The sequence below is a fragment of the Drosophila montana genome, unplaced genomic scaffold (genome assembly GCF_035044405.1).
Source record: "Drosophila montana isolate Dmon_TW-CO22-7 unplaced genomic scaffold, ASM3504440v1 contig_2716_1, whole genome shotgun sequence".
Lineage (NCBI taxonomy): Eukaryota > Metazoa > Arthropoda > Insecta > Diptera > Drosophilidae > Drosophila > Drosophila montana.
In genome coordinates, this window is record NW_026997587.1 from 678,929 (window position 1) to 696,796 (window position 17,868).

Below are 17,868 nucleotides of genomic sequence, written 5' to 3' on the forward strand. Positions count from 1 at the left end.
AGAAAATTTCCAGTAACTGTTGCGGACTTCTTAAAACCATTTGAAACCGTTTTGAGCGGGCTTTTAAGATTCAGTTGATTCAGTTTTGATGTGAGGGCTTTCCTTGAAAAACTCGGTAAGCTGTGGCGTACAAAAACTTGAAGCTATGAATATTTTTGTTTTTTTTTTTAATATTAATTTTAAATACTTACCGATATTTTTCGATTTGGTAGCTCCGTACTACCGGGAAAAACGTAAGCTGAACGCCACAACCTTCCCCGTTTAACGTCAAATTCAATTAATTTGTTTTGGTTATTTTCGCGCTTGCGTAAAACGGTCACACTGATCTCTAATAAAAGTCAGACGCTAACGCTACGGAAACTTTTGTCATTTTATTTTGTTTTATCATGCTGAGAAAGTGTTTTTATTCAAGTGCTTTGCGAGCTCCATTTAAACGCCACTAATATCGCATATTTTGTGCTGCATTAACACTAACAAACAAACAATTGTGATGCGAAAGACCCGCTCGCAAACTCAGGCGGAAAATGCCGCTTCAACCACACCGCAGCAATCAGCACCAACAGCAGTAAACACATTTGATGCGGCTAAATTTAAGGTAACTTTATCTTTCAATGTTTCATTTAATGCACTTAAGCATTCAAAAAACAGTGTATTTTAGTAAGAAAAAAAAAACAATTGATAAGTAAAAACAATGTGACCGCAGGCAAGCCTCATTTTCAGCGCCCCCTGGTGCAACATACGCAAACGCTTGCTGCTAGACAAACGATTACTTTACAACACTATCATCCGCCATATTTCCTCCGACAAAACAAATTTGTGCGATTAAAAAGATAAATGCGGGGGGACTTAAAATAATAAATGTGTTGAATATCAGTAAATGTTTACATTAGTTACAAACCAATACATTAGTAATATAAAAGCGGTAATTGTGATGAAAATCATGGCTATGCCTTCGAACGCCATTTTCGCCCGTGTCGTTCAAGGTAATGTACGATTTGGGACATGCGATTTTGTATCCACTGTGCGGTCTGTGTGTAGCTTTTTTTTTGCAAAGAATAAGAAATGAGGAGCCGGCGTTTATCTAGCGTTTTAATGTTGTAATTGACTGGCCGAAAGGCATATACTTTTTACGCCTATATGTATATGCACATGGAACAAATGTCTTATATACATTTCGGTAGAGCCACACACATTCACGCACACATGCAATACATACCCAAATGCTATTCGATGCGTGCGTGTGTGTGTGTGCGGCGTCGTCGTCGTGCCTTTTAGTCTGTTACTGTTATTTTATAAGCCTTCTCCTCCACCCACAACTTCTGCTTGCAGGAATGTGAGCAAATGGTGCAGATGCTACGCGTCGTAGAGCTGCAAAAAATCTTATCGTTTCTGAACATTTCCTTCGCTGGACGAAAAACCGATCTGCAAAGTCGCATCCTATCGTTCCTGCGTACTAACTTGGAGCTGCTCGCACCCAAGGTACAAGAAGTTTACGCTCAATCCGTGCAAGAACAAAGCGCCACGCTGCAGTACATAGACCCAACCAGGATGTACTCGCACATGCAGCTGCCCACTGTGCAGCCAAATAATGCGAGTCTTGTGGGCGGTGCACCGGCCCAGGTGCCACAAGTGGGCGCCGGCAATCCCGCCCAGATGCCTGTCGGCGCTGGCGGTGCGCCCGGCAATATGATACCCTACCTGCACTCGCACACTATGAACAGCCAAATGCCCATACATCCCGATGTGCGTCTGAAAAAGCTTGCATTCTACGATGTCCTCGGCACACTCATCAAACCATCGACTCTGGTGCCGCGCAATACGCAGCGGGTGCAAGAGGTGCCTTTCTATTTTACGCTGACGCCACAGCAGGCTACAGAGATCGCCACAAATCGCGATATACGCAACAGTTCAAAGGTGGAGCACGCCATACAGGTGCAGCTGCGCTTCTGTCTCGTGGAGACATCGTGCGACCAGGAGGATTGCTTTCCACCCAGTGTCAATGTCAAAGTGAACAACAAATTGTGTCAGCTGCCTGTAAGTATTAACTTCAATTTATTTATCCCCATATTTAAATGTTAATTGACCAACGCTCAATCCAAATCGTGAGATTTACGAAGCTGAACAATTTTTGATTGGAAGAGTGATTCGCACTTTCCACAAGATGGAAAATGGACGTCCAAGGTTGTTTGAAGAACAGTTCAAATTCCGTTCGATCAGCTTTAAAATGTATATCTTAATTTGATAAACACGTTTAATATTATTTATTTTTATTTTAATGAAATTGGCTTTTCCCTTTCACCTTAACCTAATTCTACTTTGCTGCTTTACAGAATGTCATTCCTACAAATCGCCCAAACGTGGAACCAAAACGTCCACCACGGCCGGTGAATGTGACCTCAAATGTCAAACTGTCGCCGACTGTGACAAACACAATAACGGTCCAATGGTGTCCGGACTATACGCGCAGCTACTGCCTCGCCGTCTATTTGGTAAAGAAACTAACATCCGCACAGCTGCTGCACCGCATGAAGACTAAGGGTGTTAAGCCCGCGGATTACACGCGTGCTCTGAGTAGGTTCCACCTAGAGATCTTTAAATTGAACAAAAAATATTAATAATTTGTCTGAATTTCAGTTAAGGAGAAGCTTACCGAAGACGCTGACTGCGAGATAGCTACGACCATGTTGAAGGTGTCGCTTAATTGCCCATTGGGCAAAATGAAAATGTCGCTGCCGTGCCGAGCATCAACATGCTCCCACTTGCAGTGCTTTGATGCCAGTCTCTACCTGCAAATGAACGAGCGCAAGCCCACCTGGAATTGTCCCGTCTGCGACAGACCGGCCATCTACGATCATTTAGTAATCGATGGGTAAGTTTATTTAGTCTATATTTTTGCAACACAATATATTAATGGGATTTTCCTATGCCTGCAGCTATTTTCAAGAGGTATTAGGCTCGTCGCTGCTGAAAAGCGACGACACTGAGATTCAGCTGCATCAGGATGGCTCCTGGAGCACTCCGGGCTTGCGCAGCGAGACCCAGATACTGGACACGCCGTCAAAGCCTGTTTCTAAAGTGGAGGTCATATCGGATGATGTCGGTGCGTAGTAAATGATGATCATTATCTATATGGATTATAATCTTAAAGTACTAACTTTTAAAATTGTTCAATTTGCGCAGAACTGATTGATGACACAAAGCCGATGAAGTCTGATCTGTCTCCAGCGCCCGAGGAGCAGCCAACGTCCACGTCCAACAGTGAAACCGTAAGTGAAACCAACTTTCCAAACTTTCCTCGACAAATCATGATACTTATGTGTTTATCTTGTGCCATAGGTGGATCTAACCTTAAGTGATTCGGATGATGATATGCCGCTGGCCAAGCGGCGACCGCCAGCCAAGCAAGCGGCTGCCACGTCCACATCGAACGGTACGGGCGCCGCCCAACGTGCCTATGCCTCGTCACAGCAGCAGCAGCAGCCGCCGGCAAAAACTGGTACGTTGGATCCATTTTTGTAATAAGATGAAGCAAAGCAACAGGCAACAATCGATTTGTTGAACACACTTTGTATAGCAAAAACAGATTTCAAACAAATATTTATATAACGTTAGGGTAACATGTACACATAAGGCAATATTCACATACACACACACACACACTCACACTCATCATACACACACACGCACACCACATACCAGCCCCTCAAAAGCTCTTCAACTCGAATTTTCAGTTGCCTTTTCAACTTGCTATGAAATTTTACTCTTTCCACTTCTGGTGTTTCCCGCACTTTTCACAAGCTTTACGAAATCTATAACTATAACAGTTAGTTAAGCAATTTTATATGAATCGGAATTAGGTTGAAATTCGAATCTAATCTATTGGGGATATTGTGTCGAGTTCGAGAATTAAATGATATGGTGTATACTCAGCCATTGATCTGTCTCGATCCTGTAAATCTATGGGTATACCAAGTGCTAGTTGACTGAATCTGTCAGACTATGGTCCGTTTTAGACATGGCTACTCAATCCGGCCTAGTGCATGCCAACAATAGGCCTCCGTTTCTCTAGCCACGACTTAAAATATTTGCTGTAACCACAATTTGTACATAATTGTAATTTTCTTATAGATATTTTAAACAAACCCAAGCGTGCGCAAATTTATGTGCGCGTTGGTATTCGCTTAGGTCTACAGTCACGGTAGGTTATATCGTAGTCCCGTTATTCAACATAGAATTCGTTTTATCTATGTGCATATCTTGCAGTAAAGCAGTTAACAAGGCACAGCCGTGACGTCACACAATCTATACAAACTCTCTCTCGATTGTACACTCCGAACACATTTATATATATATGAATGAATTCTATGTTAATTCCAAATGTTTTCGATTATTCGTGTTTTTTTTTTTAATTGTACAAGAGTTTACTGTTCGTCCCCCTGTTTAACTGTATTTACATATATTTGTTTTAATTTTATGCGTTTCCGATTAAATTATATTTATTTATTGTCAGCAAAATACGATTGTACTCTCTTTAAAATATAATTAAGTTTGTTTTTTTTGTTCTCACGTTTTTGCCCAAATCCAAAACTGTGGCCACACAGAAAATAACTGTTTTATATATATACACATATATATATATATAAATATATCAATATATACATTTAAAGTTTTGTAGTAACTTGTGCAACTCTCTCTCTCTCTCTCTGTTTCTATTTTCTCTCTCCTCTCTCACACTCTCTTTATATATATATTTTTAAATATATGTATATTCTATTCTCTTCTCTTCTCTGCATTTTTTTCGACCATCGACTCTACGAAAGATTCCCCCGAGCAGCAAACACAGCAAGCGATGCCGTCGCCTGAAACGCTACAACAACAACTTTTGGTTGGGGATCAGCCAACGGCTGCAATGCATGCCAGTCTATTGGAGTCCCTCGCCGCTGCAGTCGCGGATCAAAAGCATTTTCAACTCTTGGATCTGGCTGCAGTGGCGGCCGCTGCTGCTGCCACGGCGTCTGCCTCAGCGCAGAATCCAAATACAGCTCCATAGACACACACACAAAAACAAACACACACACACATACATACATATATGTAATAATTGTAAACAGTTTCACACACACATACACAAACACAAGATTGTGCTTTTACATGTTTTGCTTTTGTTTTTTGTTTTCGTTGGCTTTGCTATATTTTGTTGCCCACTTTCGCTCGTTTCCTTTGCGCTGGCATTTAATCCCACACACGCACACACATCTATATATATATGTACTATATGCCGAGTATCAGAGGCTATTTAACTGACATTTTCATGCAATAAATTTAATTGAAAACAAAGTTCACATTCATTTAAACGCGGCTGCTTTTTAGAGAGTTAACGGGTGTTAGGCAGAACTTAGCGTAGACTTTAATACAAAGCATTTTTACCGTGTGCTCTTTCTCCTTTAAGCTGGAGACCCTTAAAATCTCACTTCTGGCGGCATTTCTCACCTATTTCTCTCTTGTGCTTATTTTATTCGCTTGATCATTACGATTAATTTCATATCATTATCAGAATGTTTTATATAAATACTTGCAACTCGAAAAGCTTCAAAGGCAAAAACCATATTTTTGTGTCTTGCGGAGCGCTGTTAAAGGTAGTTGAAATCGCCTCAAAAAAGTTGCTGCCTGTTTGTTGCTGTTCCTAACTTTCTATATTCTATTATTTATATTATTTTGATTACCCTTCGTATTCAATTTCTTACAGGCCTCTACACTTAATATTATATTTTTTATCACTTGAGTTTATATATGTTATTCTTCTCCTCTTAATTTATCTGTGTGTTGTGCTTGCCTCGATTAAACACCCAACTACACCCCCACCCACACACACACACACACATAGTAAACACAACAAACTACGTTTTACAACACACGATTAATTAATTTATTTATTGGGTTGTTTTGTTTGGCGTCAACCAACACTTCATAATATGTATTTTTAGTAAAAAAAAAAATACAAAATACACAGATACATATAGAACTATACATTAAACAATAGCGTAATAATAAACATAAATCAAATGTTAATGTTTAAGTCTCTTTACAATTATTCCTAATTCATATAGAAAAGCAAACGGAGTGGAAAGAGAATCGCATCGATTTTAAGTTATATTTCGTGCATAATTTAGCTGCTAAGTTATCAAAAGATTTTCATTTTTTTTATTGGCAATCGGCTCGAGTATTAAATCGTTTGCTTAATAAAAAAAAAAAAGGGGAAACATTCAACAAAACCCAATTTCAGTTTATTTTATAAAATTACGTATATCATATGTATGTATTTATATCGTCTCTTTTTAATTTTTGGAAAAGAATGAAAAAAGTGATGCAAAAACTGGAAAACAAATAAGATATAAAATTCACTCAATAATAAATAAAGCTAAATCTATCGTATATTAAATCGCTTCAACTTTGTAATTATTTATTTAGGCACGCTGGATAACTATTTTAAGGCGGTTCAAAGGTGATTTATAGGACCATATATGTTATATCCATTAAAAATCGCACAATTTGAACGAACACACACACACACACACACACACAAACACTTGTACAAAACGATATTTATGTGTCTGCGAATGACCAAAAGAAATTTTATCGAAATTTTAACCTTTGTAGCCCATAGACATATAAAAACTGAAAAGACACGCGCTAACGATTTTTGTTTGAAACAATAAATCGCATTGAACCATTTATTGCATGTGGGGAATATAAATACACCATGTATAAGTCAAATATAATCTGCAAATTAAAGCTAAACAATATTTTCAAACAATCCATGTGTTTTATTTATTGTCGACAACTGAAATATTATTCCATAGTCTTATTTCTTTCTCTTTAATATTTAATGTATTATCCTTTTGCACATTTTGAGAGCTATTATTTTTTTGTGTTCCGATTTTTAATTGTCTTATATACGAAAATTGTTTTCTATTTTGCAGATGAAGATGAAGCTGACATGGATAAGAAAGAATCTTCTGTCATTGAACTTTCAGACTCGCCGTAAGCGCACATTCAACTGGCGACAAAGCTCCAAAGATTCTTATGCAATCCACTTCAATCTAATTATAAATATATATTATTTGGGCCCAAAAACTTGACATCCGCAAAGCAACTTATGTACTGGAAATCGTTGTTTAAAAACTTTAGTTAAGTGCAAAGTAAATTGAAAATAAACTTAATACATGTTTAAATGTATTACAATTGTGGAGTTCAAAAAGCAAAAAAAAAACGTTCGTTTCCGTTACAAAAATACCGGCTAAACACAGCTGAGCTGTGTTAGCGTTGCCACTCATTTCGATTTTTATTTGCAAGCAGTTGGCAGTCCGTCTTGCAGTGTGACCATTTCAAATTAAAAAACTTGTTTTGTATATTTTTTCGCTGTGTGCAGGCCGTTTGCCTTTGTCATTTAACAAAAAAAAGCTGTGTTTCTTTTAAGTATGTCTCAAAAGCCTATATTATACTACGCACTCTTCAGCCCGCCAGCCAGGGCCTGCATTCTTACAGCCAAATTGATTGGTTTGGATGTGGAGCTCAGGTGAGTGCAAGATCAGCAACATTTCCACACCTTTCACTTGACATTTTTTATTTCTCACAGGGCCGTTGACTTTTCGAAAAAGGAGCATTTGAGCGAGGAGTTCATTAAAGTTTGTACATAATATATAACATACGGGATCTAGATATAGCTAATATATCGTCTGAAATTATTGCTTTTGCAGCTTAATCCGGAGCACCAAGTACCCGTTTTCGTGGACACCGATGGTGAGGTGTATGTGGACAGGTTTGTGTACCCTTTGGCCAATTTACAAAATCGTTTCCAAATCGTTTTTAATCCATAGTTTCTTTTAGTCATGCAATCGTTTGCTTCATGGTTGCCAAATATGGCAAAAACGATCAGCTTTACGCGAAGGATCTGAAGCGTCGCGCTCACATAGATCATCGCCTGTACTACGAGAATGGCGTGCTCTTTCCGGTGATCAAGGACATTGTGGCGCGCAATCTTTACGGTGGCGAATTGGAGTACAATATATGCTCTGTCACAATGTGCCAGAATGCTTACGCTACGCTGGAGCACTTTCTGGAACAGGGCAGCTTTGTTGTGGGCAATGAATTGAGCGTGGCGGATATTTCCATAAACACCACACTGATCACTTTGGATCTGATGATGCCCGTGGATCGGGAGCGTTATCCGAAAATTGCGAATTGGCTGCAGCGCATGCAGCAGCTGTTGCCCGACTACGAGGAGATCAACCTGAAGGGGGCTCAGGCGCTACAGCAGCGCATTGAAAACCGCATGGCCGAGAACAGTTCAGTAAATAAATGATGAATCTTGTTTTTGATTCCAAATTAACAAAAGTTAAGTCAATTACTAATCTTTTCTGTGGACCTCCACGAGTTCAACGCGCCCAAAAAACCCGGGATATGGTTTTTTTGGCCGAATATGGGCAATACAAATGTTAGCCATATTTGCCACGCCCCTGGTGAACAGATAATCAAACCCGATGGTTCCTAGTTAACCCACATATCCTTGGTTTTACTATACCATACATTGATAGAGTCCTGGCGAACTTATAGTTCCAAATCTCGGCAAAATTCGCTTGATAGCTTTACCCACAATTAGGGAAGGGTTTAAAATTTAACGGTCGCAAAATGCCTTTGAACTGGTCCCGGCCGTTGGTTCACATTTTTCAAATCACAATTCAGCTGAAATACCAGGCGAACAGAAATGCCCAGCAGGTAGATGAACAGAATTTTTTTTGCAAAAATGATGACTTGCAAGTTTTCTTAACAGTCCACTGTTAAGCAGCTGTTATTTAACTGTTCGCTGTTAAGTCACTGTTCGTTAACATACATACTGTTAAAAGCTGCTGCCAAGGGGGCGTCTGGTATAAACGGAAATTTGGCAAAAATACCAGGCGAACAGAAACGCCCCGTAGGCAAACGAGTTAAAATTTGTTTGAATGAACAATTTCAGTGCATACCCATAAGGTACGAGGGATCTTGACAGTCAATATACTCTATAAAGCAGGCATGTTAGGCTCACCAGGAATATAGCAATGGTATGGTAAACCCAAGGATCTATGGGTCAACTAGCTACCATTGAGGGGGATGGAGCTGCTGCAGGGGGGCGGCTGAAAGAAGAAGCATTCATATCTATTGACCATTTCAGTCATTTGGGTTCACCAGGACGATATCTTTGGTATGGTAATCACAAGGTCCATAGAATAGATCGGCATCTAAGTTTTTAATTTCACAAAAAAGTCACTTTTAGCAAAAAAAAAACACTGAATTTTTTCTCATTTTGGATCATTTCTTAAAATGCGGATTTTTGGGTGGCAATCGATAGTCGGGATTTGGATTTGGTGATAAACCTCTATACTATACTATCGATTGCCACCGGAAAATCCGCATTCAATTACATTGGCTGTGAGTTTTTCTGTTTATATATATATGTGTATGTATATTTTTTAAATAGAATTTATAATTGATTTGTTAAGCTAAATTGGATTAAATTCTCACTATGCTAATGCTTTGTGTCTTTTTGATTTGGAAGTCAAATGTATTTGTATTTGTTTTGTATCTTTTTGAAATAGTTGCTCGTAAATTTGTTGTTTCTGTTTTTGTTACAAATCTTGATAAGCCGCTATTAGTTAACACAAGCTGGTATTGTTGTTCTCGCACTATAACTAGCATACTAATAATAATATTTAAGGTTTTGTCTGGTAACATATCTTGCCTACGCCTAGCTATATATACAATACGAATCATAACTCTAATCACACTTATTTTGGTATATTTTCCAGCTAACTGTTGTTGGCCGCTTCACTCTAATCAAAGGTCGTCCAGTTGTTCATGCCCTTGCCAGCGCCAGCGCCCGCGGTCAGCGCTGGCTTTGCATTGGAGGCGCCTCCAGCTGTCGCTGTGGCCCCATTCAGCGAGAATTGATCCAATCCGTATTTGCGCAACAGCTCAAAGTCATCATCCGGCGGCTTGACTGTGAGACCCCCGCCGCTGCTTCGTTGGATTTGCGGCGGCGGCGCCACGCGACTCGTAACAGCCGCGACGGTGGCCATGTGCTTGGGCGCAAAGTAGGGATACAGCGGATTGTTGACGCTATTGTTGGCCTGGCTGATCAGGCTGCTGTTGACGCCGACTGGCAGAGTGCTCGACTTGGACTTGTGGTTGCTGTTGAGGTTTCTGCCCAGCGGCGGCAGCGGGCGTGCATTCTGATTTAACGGATCGAAATCCTCCAGATCAAAGCTGGTATTGTTGCTATCGTCCAGCGATATCAGATCGTTCATGCTGTCCTCCGGGCGCGGTTGAGCGTTGCCGCTGCTGTTGCTGCTGCGCGGCGACTGTGTGGGGAGAGTAGGCATAAATGGGATAGGTTAGTTAGGCAAACATCTCTCTAAAAGCTAGACAATCTACACTTGGATTAGTCGACTACAATGGCAGGCAAATGCAAGCGGATTAGTCGCAAGGCTACAGGGTCCATGGTTAGTTAAGAGACGAGGGCTATTGGGGGGAGGGTTTGTGTCAGCTGGATGTATTAGTATGTGAGATGTGGAACCGCAACCAGGATATTTCTTAGTTAACTAGGCAGCGCAGCTTTTTGTTGGTGTACCTCTCTCTTGGCCCGCGGCGTCGGTATTGGTGCCGAATCGGAGCTGAGCGGCGATGAGACATTCAGCTGCGAGAATCTGGAGGCGGCCGTAACAAACGAAGCGGCCGACGAACAGGACGAGCTGGAAGATGACGATGCCGATGTCGATGCCGATGCTGATGACGAGGTATTCGAGCTGCAGCGCAGCGAATCGCTTGACTCATCCTGCCAGCAATTGCGCTCCAGTCGATTGATGCCAGCGCTGACAGCAGCCGCAGTGGCGGCCACCACAGCATTGGCGCTGCACTGACGTCTGGGCGGTATCGGCGGCGATTGCACATCCGGTGGACTATCAAAGCTCGAGTCTGTGCTGGCAACCTGGCGTGGCTTGGTGGGCGTTGACGTGTGCCGCGGCGGCTTCGAGTCAACCAGCGGATGCGTGGAGCTGACGTTGGCGCTGTTGCAGTTCGGCGCATACGGGTGATTGTAGTAGGAGGCGGGCTGTTGCGCTGGCGGCGGTGGGCGTGCCGGCGGTGGGCCGTTGCGTGAGCGCGTGCTGTGATGCTCAGCGTTTGGCTTCAGCTGCGTGGCAGGTGGCGATGGCGGTGGCAGTTGCAAGTTTGTGATGTGTTGGTGTTGGTGCAAGTTGCGAGAAGATGAGACAAACACAAGGCGACAACAAACAGACAGACAGACGGGACGAGGCGAGACGAGACACAACACAAGAAACACATGAAAAAGGCAATGAAAAGAATGAACGTAACATAAACAACAACAACATCGAGAGTTTGCAACAGAAAGCGGCAAGCGACACGACGCTAGAGCAGCTGCAGCCGCCTCTCATATTCACGCACTAGACTACTTACGCTGCGATCAACGGCGGGCATTTTGAAGAGCGGATGATTCTGCAGCTCCTGCGACAGATTCATCTCCGATGAACAGATCGAGCTCGCCGAGCTAACAGCAGGAGACGCACCCACAATATGATCAAAATTAGCATTAAGCGGCGCACCCAACGCATAACCATTTGCCGGTATCTGGCTGCTCGAGCTGGACATGGCCAGCGGCACGGGAGCTCGTCGCTGCTGCTGTTGCTGCCCGGGCAGCTGCAGCATGTGCTGCTCCATCTGGTGGCCATTCAAATTCAACTCGCGCTTGCTGCACACCGGCGAACTGGGCGCTGAGCGATGTGTCACCTTGCGGCCGTATAGCGTACTGCTGCCGTCCGGACGATCCGAGTGTTGCGGCGAGCCCAGCCCGAAATGGAAGTGATTATTGGGATTGTGGTTGTGGCTGCCGTTGTCGCGCCACTTCTTGTAGGCGGTCTTAACGCCACGCGAGCTCTCCTTGACCTGTGAAAAGCAGAATTCAATTATCAACAAACTTTACCTCCGATTTCCAAACATATTCAAAGAGTCAGTTAAAGCTGCCACTCACCGATTTAACAGCAGACTTAACAGCTGGATTAGTCTGCAAGAGTGAGGCGCATTTGGTGATAATACGGTATATAAATGTATAGAGGATCGATCAAGTACCCAGAGAGAACGAGCATTAAGCACAGAAGCACAAACGTGAGTTCCAAGCAGGATACATGAAAGAGAGACACGATCGCGAGACGCAACGCACAAATATTAAATGAGATATATATGAATACCATATATTTAATGTGGATATGGATAGCAGCACAAAACTACAATCAAACTACTATTAAATACTAATTGTTAAGATGGCAATGATGATAAAATGTGGGCGTTAATGCAATGAGGCTTGAAAATGTTGTTTTTGTTTTTAATAACGATTTCAATTTATGGTTAAATGTTGATGGATTAGTAAAGTGTGCATTGAGGGTTTGGATTTGTGTGTGCCCTTAGGTAAAAATTTGGTTTGTTATTTATGTACATAGATAGATTTATATGGCATTTAACGCTTTAAAATCAAGCTACGGCGCACTGTTACTAACATTTGTTTTCTCTGCTAAGCAGCTGTCAGTAACTGTCCGCTCTATTGACAACATTTGTTGCCTCTGCTTAGCAGCTGTTAATAAATAACGCGCGGTAACTAACGTGTTTTGCCTCTGCTAAGCAGCTCTAAGCTTACAGCGCGCTGTTGTTTAAAATATTAACAGCATAGCTTTAACAATTTAACCATTGGACATATATATGTAACGTGCCCGGGATAACACAAACGAAAAATCTCTATAAAAAACATAAAACTACATAAAAAATAAAAGTGTTAAATAACACTATTTCGTTACAAAATCAAAAAAGTGTTTAGTTTTGCCGTAAAACAAGGATTAAAGTGCAATTGTTGGTTAAGAGGGAGAGAGAGTAGAGAGAGGAAAGTAAATCAAGTAAACTAACATTTGTTTTTTGTGAAAAAGGTGTTTTGTGTTTGTGTGTGTGTTTGGAAATTCTACTCGTTTTTTGGGCGTGATGGGCGGTGGCAATCAGTCTAATAAGTCTTGGCAAACACTCGCGAAACATTGCGCTTTCCCAAATTATACTGCGAAATAGATTAAATTAAATTAAAGAAAATATTGTTGAGCATAACGAAAAAAAAAATCAAAAAGTATCTTAAAAATTACAGCACACAAAATTTCAATTGGGAATTGTAGAGGGCTCAATCCTTGTATGCACTCCAAACCAAAGTAAAATAAATAAATACACAATTACACTTAGAACCCAAGAAGAGATGGGGATGGTTGGATGTGAAAAATTGCACTATGAGTAGGAGGGTTAAGGCAATTGAGCTAACATCTATGGAGCTAGGGAAAGGTAGGGGGAAAAGGTGCATCCACTGCGCAGCTCACCTTGTCCTTGACATGCTTGAGGAAGACATAGTTGCGTCCGCGCTTCTTCATCTTCTCCGCATAGCGCACAGTCTCCAGTTCGAATTCATCCGAGAAACCCAGGCCGCTGTTTAGCATTTTGAGTCTGTCGTCAACGAACTGCGCAAAGATTTGCAGCTCCATCATTTTGGTTAGAAATGGACGCAAATGAGCGGGCCGAGATTCAATGAATTTTTCGTGATTGAACGTTTTGCAGGTATCGTGAAACTCAACAGCGTCCCGATAGCCGCCAATCAGTTGCACCAATGCGCCCAGAAATATTTTCGAGACACGATCTCCAATGTGATCCTGTGTGTGACTCAGGTATTTCTTCATCTGCGACACAATCTCTGGCGGCAAGGCGCGCACATCATCAAATGGACTCTCGAACACTTTCGTATCACAGTTTAAGATCACAACTTCGCCGAGCTCATCGGCGGAAACCTGAAACCAAACCGAAAGATTATTTATATGGTAAAATATTAAATATTATTTGCTATTTACAGTTTCAAGCACAGGCTTTGGCACACCAATTAAATATGGCATGGGGGCGCCCAGGTAATCCTTAAACGCCCACGGCAAGATCGGAATAAATATGTGCTGCCAGACCATGGGATATAGGAATGCATTGGCTGCCTGTATGCATGAGGATAGACGATCCAAGTGACTCGATGTGAATATAATGCGACGCTCGGCCAGCATGGCAGCAAATACGCAGATCATCTCCTTGGGATCCACAAAGTTATAATACAGATTTAGATTGTGCTGCAAGGCAAAGATGAAAATAATTGAAAATTCAAGTATTTGAATGAATGAAAATCGTGTTGGAACTCACATTTTCTGGTATGCTAGGCAGCTGAAACTGCAACGGCCGCTCGAAAGTGAAATGCTGCAGGGGAAAATTAATAAATTTATTATTTAATTCATATTTAATTGCAAATATTTGAACATTCAATACTCACGCTTTGGCCGCTGTTATAGAATACCGTTAGACTGCCGCCCGAATCGGGCACGCCTCTGTTGTAGGCCTCCGATAGGAACGTGCGAAACCCATTCCGATCGGTGCGCCTTAACTCCGCCAGCACAATCAACAGCTTGAGGAAGGTATCATGCCACGGCAGATAGGTGATCAGCACCATGGCCGTTTCCGTCTTGGGATCATGTCGACAGAAGCCGAAACGCCACTTGGAATCGCCAGTGGTGTGCACAAATGAATAGGATTGCACGGAGCCCCTGTATAGAGTACAAATATACAAACATATATAAATAGTATAGCTGCCAGTCAATTAAATCCTATCCTATCTTCGGTTGGCCGAAAATTAAATACCCAAACAGGCAGAAAGAACTTTAAGGAACTTAAATATTTGAGTTGGTCCGTTGTGTATAGAAGATATAATTATAGCATGTTTATTATAGCACATCCGCTCGGCAACGCCATAAACCCAATGACCTTGAGCAGCAGCAAGCAACAGTTGTGTTTCTCAAGAAACGCTTCACCGCATGTGTATGTACATATTTTTATGTATTTATGTATGTTTGTTTATTTCTGTATAAAAGTACATCGTTAGAGCGAGACAAAAAATTGTGAACGCACTCGCAGCGGGGCTTTATGAATGACTAATGCCTGCCCGTTGGCGCGGAAAGTTGATGATCAAGTTTGCTTCTTCTTTTGCGTTTGCCTCTTAACCCAAATTAAAAGCATTTGGCAGACGGACCAAACAATCCAAAAATCACAACAAAAAGCAACAACAACAACAAAAAAACCACATTTTATGTGCTGCTGCATTGAGTCTTTAGCATCCAAACATTTAGAATAAATATGAGCATTTGATAAGCGGTGTTTCCTTTTGTTGCCATTTTCTTTGTGTCTTTGTGTGACAATTTGTGCGCGTTGATGATTATGTGTGAATAAATGCAAAATTTACAACAAAAACAGTTATTCGCACTGAGCTCCGTTTTCAATGCGACGTCGCTTGGCCTCCGTTTTTACTTTGCAGCTCTTTCGCATTTCGCGGGCCATTTCGTGAGTTGTCGCTTTATTGTGGGCGTCGGATTACGTAAAGTCGTTAGATGCGCGCATTATTTAATAAAATATGCTAAACAGGCGCAAGCGACAAAATCGCAGCAGCAACAATAAGCAAGGAAGTTGACGTTCGCTCTCGCTCTCACTCCAGCTGTACATGTCGGTGCATTGACTTTACCGATAACTGTTAATTACAATAATGATAGCCAGCAGAAGAGGGAGAGGAGAGCGGGAGAGAGCGCTTGAACAAATCAAAGTCAATGAATTAAGAGAGCGCGCTGGAGGCTGCCTTTGTTGTTATTTCGCTGTGTGTGCCGTAACGGTGCTTGGCGTATGCATGTGCCGTTTTTTTATATTTTTTTATTGGGTGATCTTTGCTTTGGGCCAATATTTATAATTATTATTAGTTTCACTTTGGACGAATTTCAACATCAAATTTCATTAGCCCAACATTTGTTCAAATTCCAAAATTGTGTTTATCAGTGTATTTTGCCATGCGATAACAATTGCAACCAGGGAACGGGTAGAGGGGTGCGGGTAAACTAAAGACAACTTGTTGCCCGGTCTTAAGGCAGCTGCACAGATAAAACCAGAAATGTTTACGGCGTGACTAACCGAAGACAATTGACGTATGTATGTAACCGATACCGAGTGAGGAAATACTTGCTATAATAACAACAAGCGTAAAGTGCGAAAATAAATTGCGTTCAACGTAATCCGAATGAAATAATTCACCATTGCCCCCACAAACTGGCGCGAATATGTAAACAAACACAAAACTATACAACAGGTTATACAATTCATGGACAAACTCGAAGTGGACGCTGCCGCTGCTCATGAGTCATCCGGCAGTGTTGCCAAATCGTGGATTTTTAAAAGGGAGATAACGGCTAAATTTTGAAAACAAACTGCCAGCGGGAATTCTCTTTGCTGTTAATTAAATTTTCAAAATTCACTTTAGGTATATTTTAACAACAACAAATGAAAATGTCCGTCAAACTAAGCTGGCCGCTATTAGAGCTTTCACTGTATTATATTTTAATTAATGCATTCAAATCAACAATAACTTATGCGATTTTTAGCGGCTTCTTTTTAAACCTTTTTCACCACAAGAACTAGCTTTTTTTTGCATTGGCATCACTGGCCATCAGCGACCATTCACCCAGTCAGAAAGCAAATATCAGGCCAAACATCAAACGGTCGTTGGTTCTATATGTTGTTGTTGTTGCGGCTGTGTCTATTGCCTGTTGTTTATATGTACGAATATGACTAATGCCAAATAACCAGAAACGTGCATGCGTAATAAGAATGTGTAACAAATTGCAGTCAAACGCACCTTTCGAGTTCGCAGGGAAACGCAAAAGATGGGATGCCAGTGTTGAGCATCTCCTTATCGCGAAAGCCCTCCGGGAAGCTCTCGATAATAATACCATCGGGTTTAGCGGCAGCTCCACCATTGCGGCTAACGGTGCCACGATCGATGCCGCGCGTGGGCTTCACTTCGCACCAAAACTCAAAGAGTTTCTTTACGTCGCTTCTGCCAAAATGACAACATTTAATATATTATTAGTATATATGAAAGAGATGTTGCCGCTGAAAAATTTCACTGTAGTTGTTGCGCTCTGATCAGCCAAGCGTTACGCCCACTGCATATTTATTTTTTTTTCATTTTTTCCCAGATGGAAATCTCCGACAGCGAACAAAATACTCACTTGATACGTGAACCCATCTGGAGATTTTTTTTTTTTTAGTTTTTAGCACATGTTTCAATCAATTTAATATGTTGGATTTGTTTAAATGTGATTCTATTGGGTTATTTTTATATGTTAACTTTTGATTTGGGATGTAGTGTCACCAGCAGCAGCCCGCATAAACATATACAGGCGGCTGTTCACTCTGACTTTTCCCTTCTCTTCTTGCTCTTTCGCTTTGTCGATTCACGATTTGGTTTCGCGACGTCATTGAATCATATTCATTGTTTTTCACTGGCTATTGCGTTTGCGATTTTTTCAACTATTTAAAGAACACTGCAACTGTGATTCTGGGCGTCTAAATTGGCCCCAATCTCTATTGATACGCTTGGCACACTTATTCTTATGCAAAAAAGGCGAATCAAAAAAACACTTTTAACGACAAAAACACCAACAAAATAAAACGCAGCGACGCAAACGAACCGACCCCGACAGCAGTTGCACTTGTACTCGATGCCGCTGCCCAATACTCGATACACATACAGTCAGCTGTGTTGTTTTTAATATTGCTATGTCTATCGATAATAATGGCATTCACATAGCAACGTAAAAGAATATAGCATAGTTCTGTTATCCAATTGCATAGTTAGCTGTTAAATTCAAATAGCACACTAACTACCTGCCA

The 17,868-nt window shown here is 41.4% G+C and overlaps 3 protein-coding genes and 1 long non-coding RNA gene across 15 annotated transcripts; 3 read left to right on the plus strand and 1 right to left on the minus strand.

Moving 5' to 3' along the window:
• The first annotated feature begins 337 nt into the window (after positions 1 to 337).
• Positions 338 to 7,225, plus strand: Su(var)2-10 (E3 SUMO-protein ligase Su(var)2-10). Of its 7 annotated transcripts, XM_064684200.1 has the most exons (9): positions 338 to 595; positions 1,330 to 2,034; positions 2,331 to 2,571; positions 2,635 to 2,869; positions 2,934 to 3,100; positions 3,181 to 3,266; positions 3,337 to 3,496; positions 4,129 to 4,198; positions 4,264 to 4,515. In XM_064684200.1, the coding sequence occupies exons 1-9, from the start codon at positions 491 to 493 to the stop codon at positions 4,289 to 4,291; spliced, it is 1,797 nt and encodes a 598-aa protein (XP_064540270.1). In that variant the 5' UTR covers positions 338 to 490; the 3' UTR covers positions 4,292 to 4,515. The 7 variants fall into 7 exon arrangements, with proteins under 7 accessions (XP_064540270.1, XP_064540272.1, XP_064540273.1 ...); XM_064684202.1 differs by lacking the exons at positions 4,129 to 4,198; positions 4,264 to 4,515 and adding an exon at positions 6,981 to 7,225; XM_064684203.1 differs by lacking the exons at positions 4,129 to 4,198; positions 4,264 to 4,515 and adding an exon at positions 6,469 to 6,814.
• A 191-nt stretch (positions 7,226 to 7,416) lies between these two features.
• GstE13 (Glutathione S transferase E13) lies at positions 7,417 to 8,399 on the plus strand. The gene is made up of 4 exons (XM_064684210.1): positions 7,417 to 7,576; positions 7,637 to 7,685; positions 7,758 to 7,819; positions 7,888 to 8,399. The coding sequence occupies exons 1-4, from the start codon at positions 7,479 to 7,481 to the stop codon at positions 8,360 to 8,362; spliced, it is 684 nt and encodes a 227-aa protein (XP_064540280.1). The 5' UTR covers positions 7,417 to 7,478; the 3' UTR covers positions 8,363 to 8,399.
• Positions 8,400 to 9,470: 1,071 nt separating this feature from the next.
• LOC135429755 (DENN domain-containing protein 1A) lies at positions 9,471 to 17,703 on the minus strand. 5 transcript variants are annotated; one of them, XM_064684212.1, is made up of 10 exons: positions 17,205 to 17,703; positions 16,829 to 17,029; positions 14,432 to 14,702; positions 14,305 to 14,358; positions 13,974 to 14,234; positions 13,452 to 13,913; positions 12,080 to 12,112; positions 11,509 to 11,994; positions 10,664 to 11,224; positions 9,471 to 10,394 (listed from the first exon to the last, which is right to left on the minus strand). In XM_064684212.1, exons 1-10 carry the CDS (start codon positions 17,219 to 17,221, stop codon positions 9,867 to 9,869), a joined length of 2,874 nt encoding a protein of 957 aa, XP_064540282.1. In that variant the 5' UTR covers positions 17,222 to 17,703; the 3' UTR covers positions 9,471 to 9,866. The 5 variants fall into 5 exon arrangements, with proteins under 5 accessions (XP_064540282.1, XP_064540283.1, XP_064540284.1 ...); XM_064684213.1 differs by lacking the exon at positions 12,080 to 12,112; XM_064684214.1 differs by lacking the exon at positions 10,664 to 11,224 and having other exon boundaries at positions 17,205 to 17,701.
• On the plus strand, positions 12,972 to 14,402 carry LOC135429761 (uncharacterized). Of its 2 annotated transcripts, none has more exons than XR_010436462.1 (2): positions 12,972 to 13,289; positions 13,976 to 14,402. It is a non-coding gene; the product is annotated as an uncharacterized LOC135429761 (long non-coding RNA). The 2 variants fall into 2 exon arrangements; XR_010436463.1 differs by having other exon boundaries at positions 12,972 to 13,270.
• Positions 17,704 to 17,868: the final 165 nt, after the last annotated feature.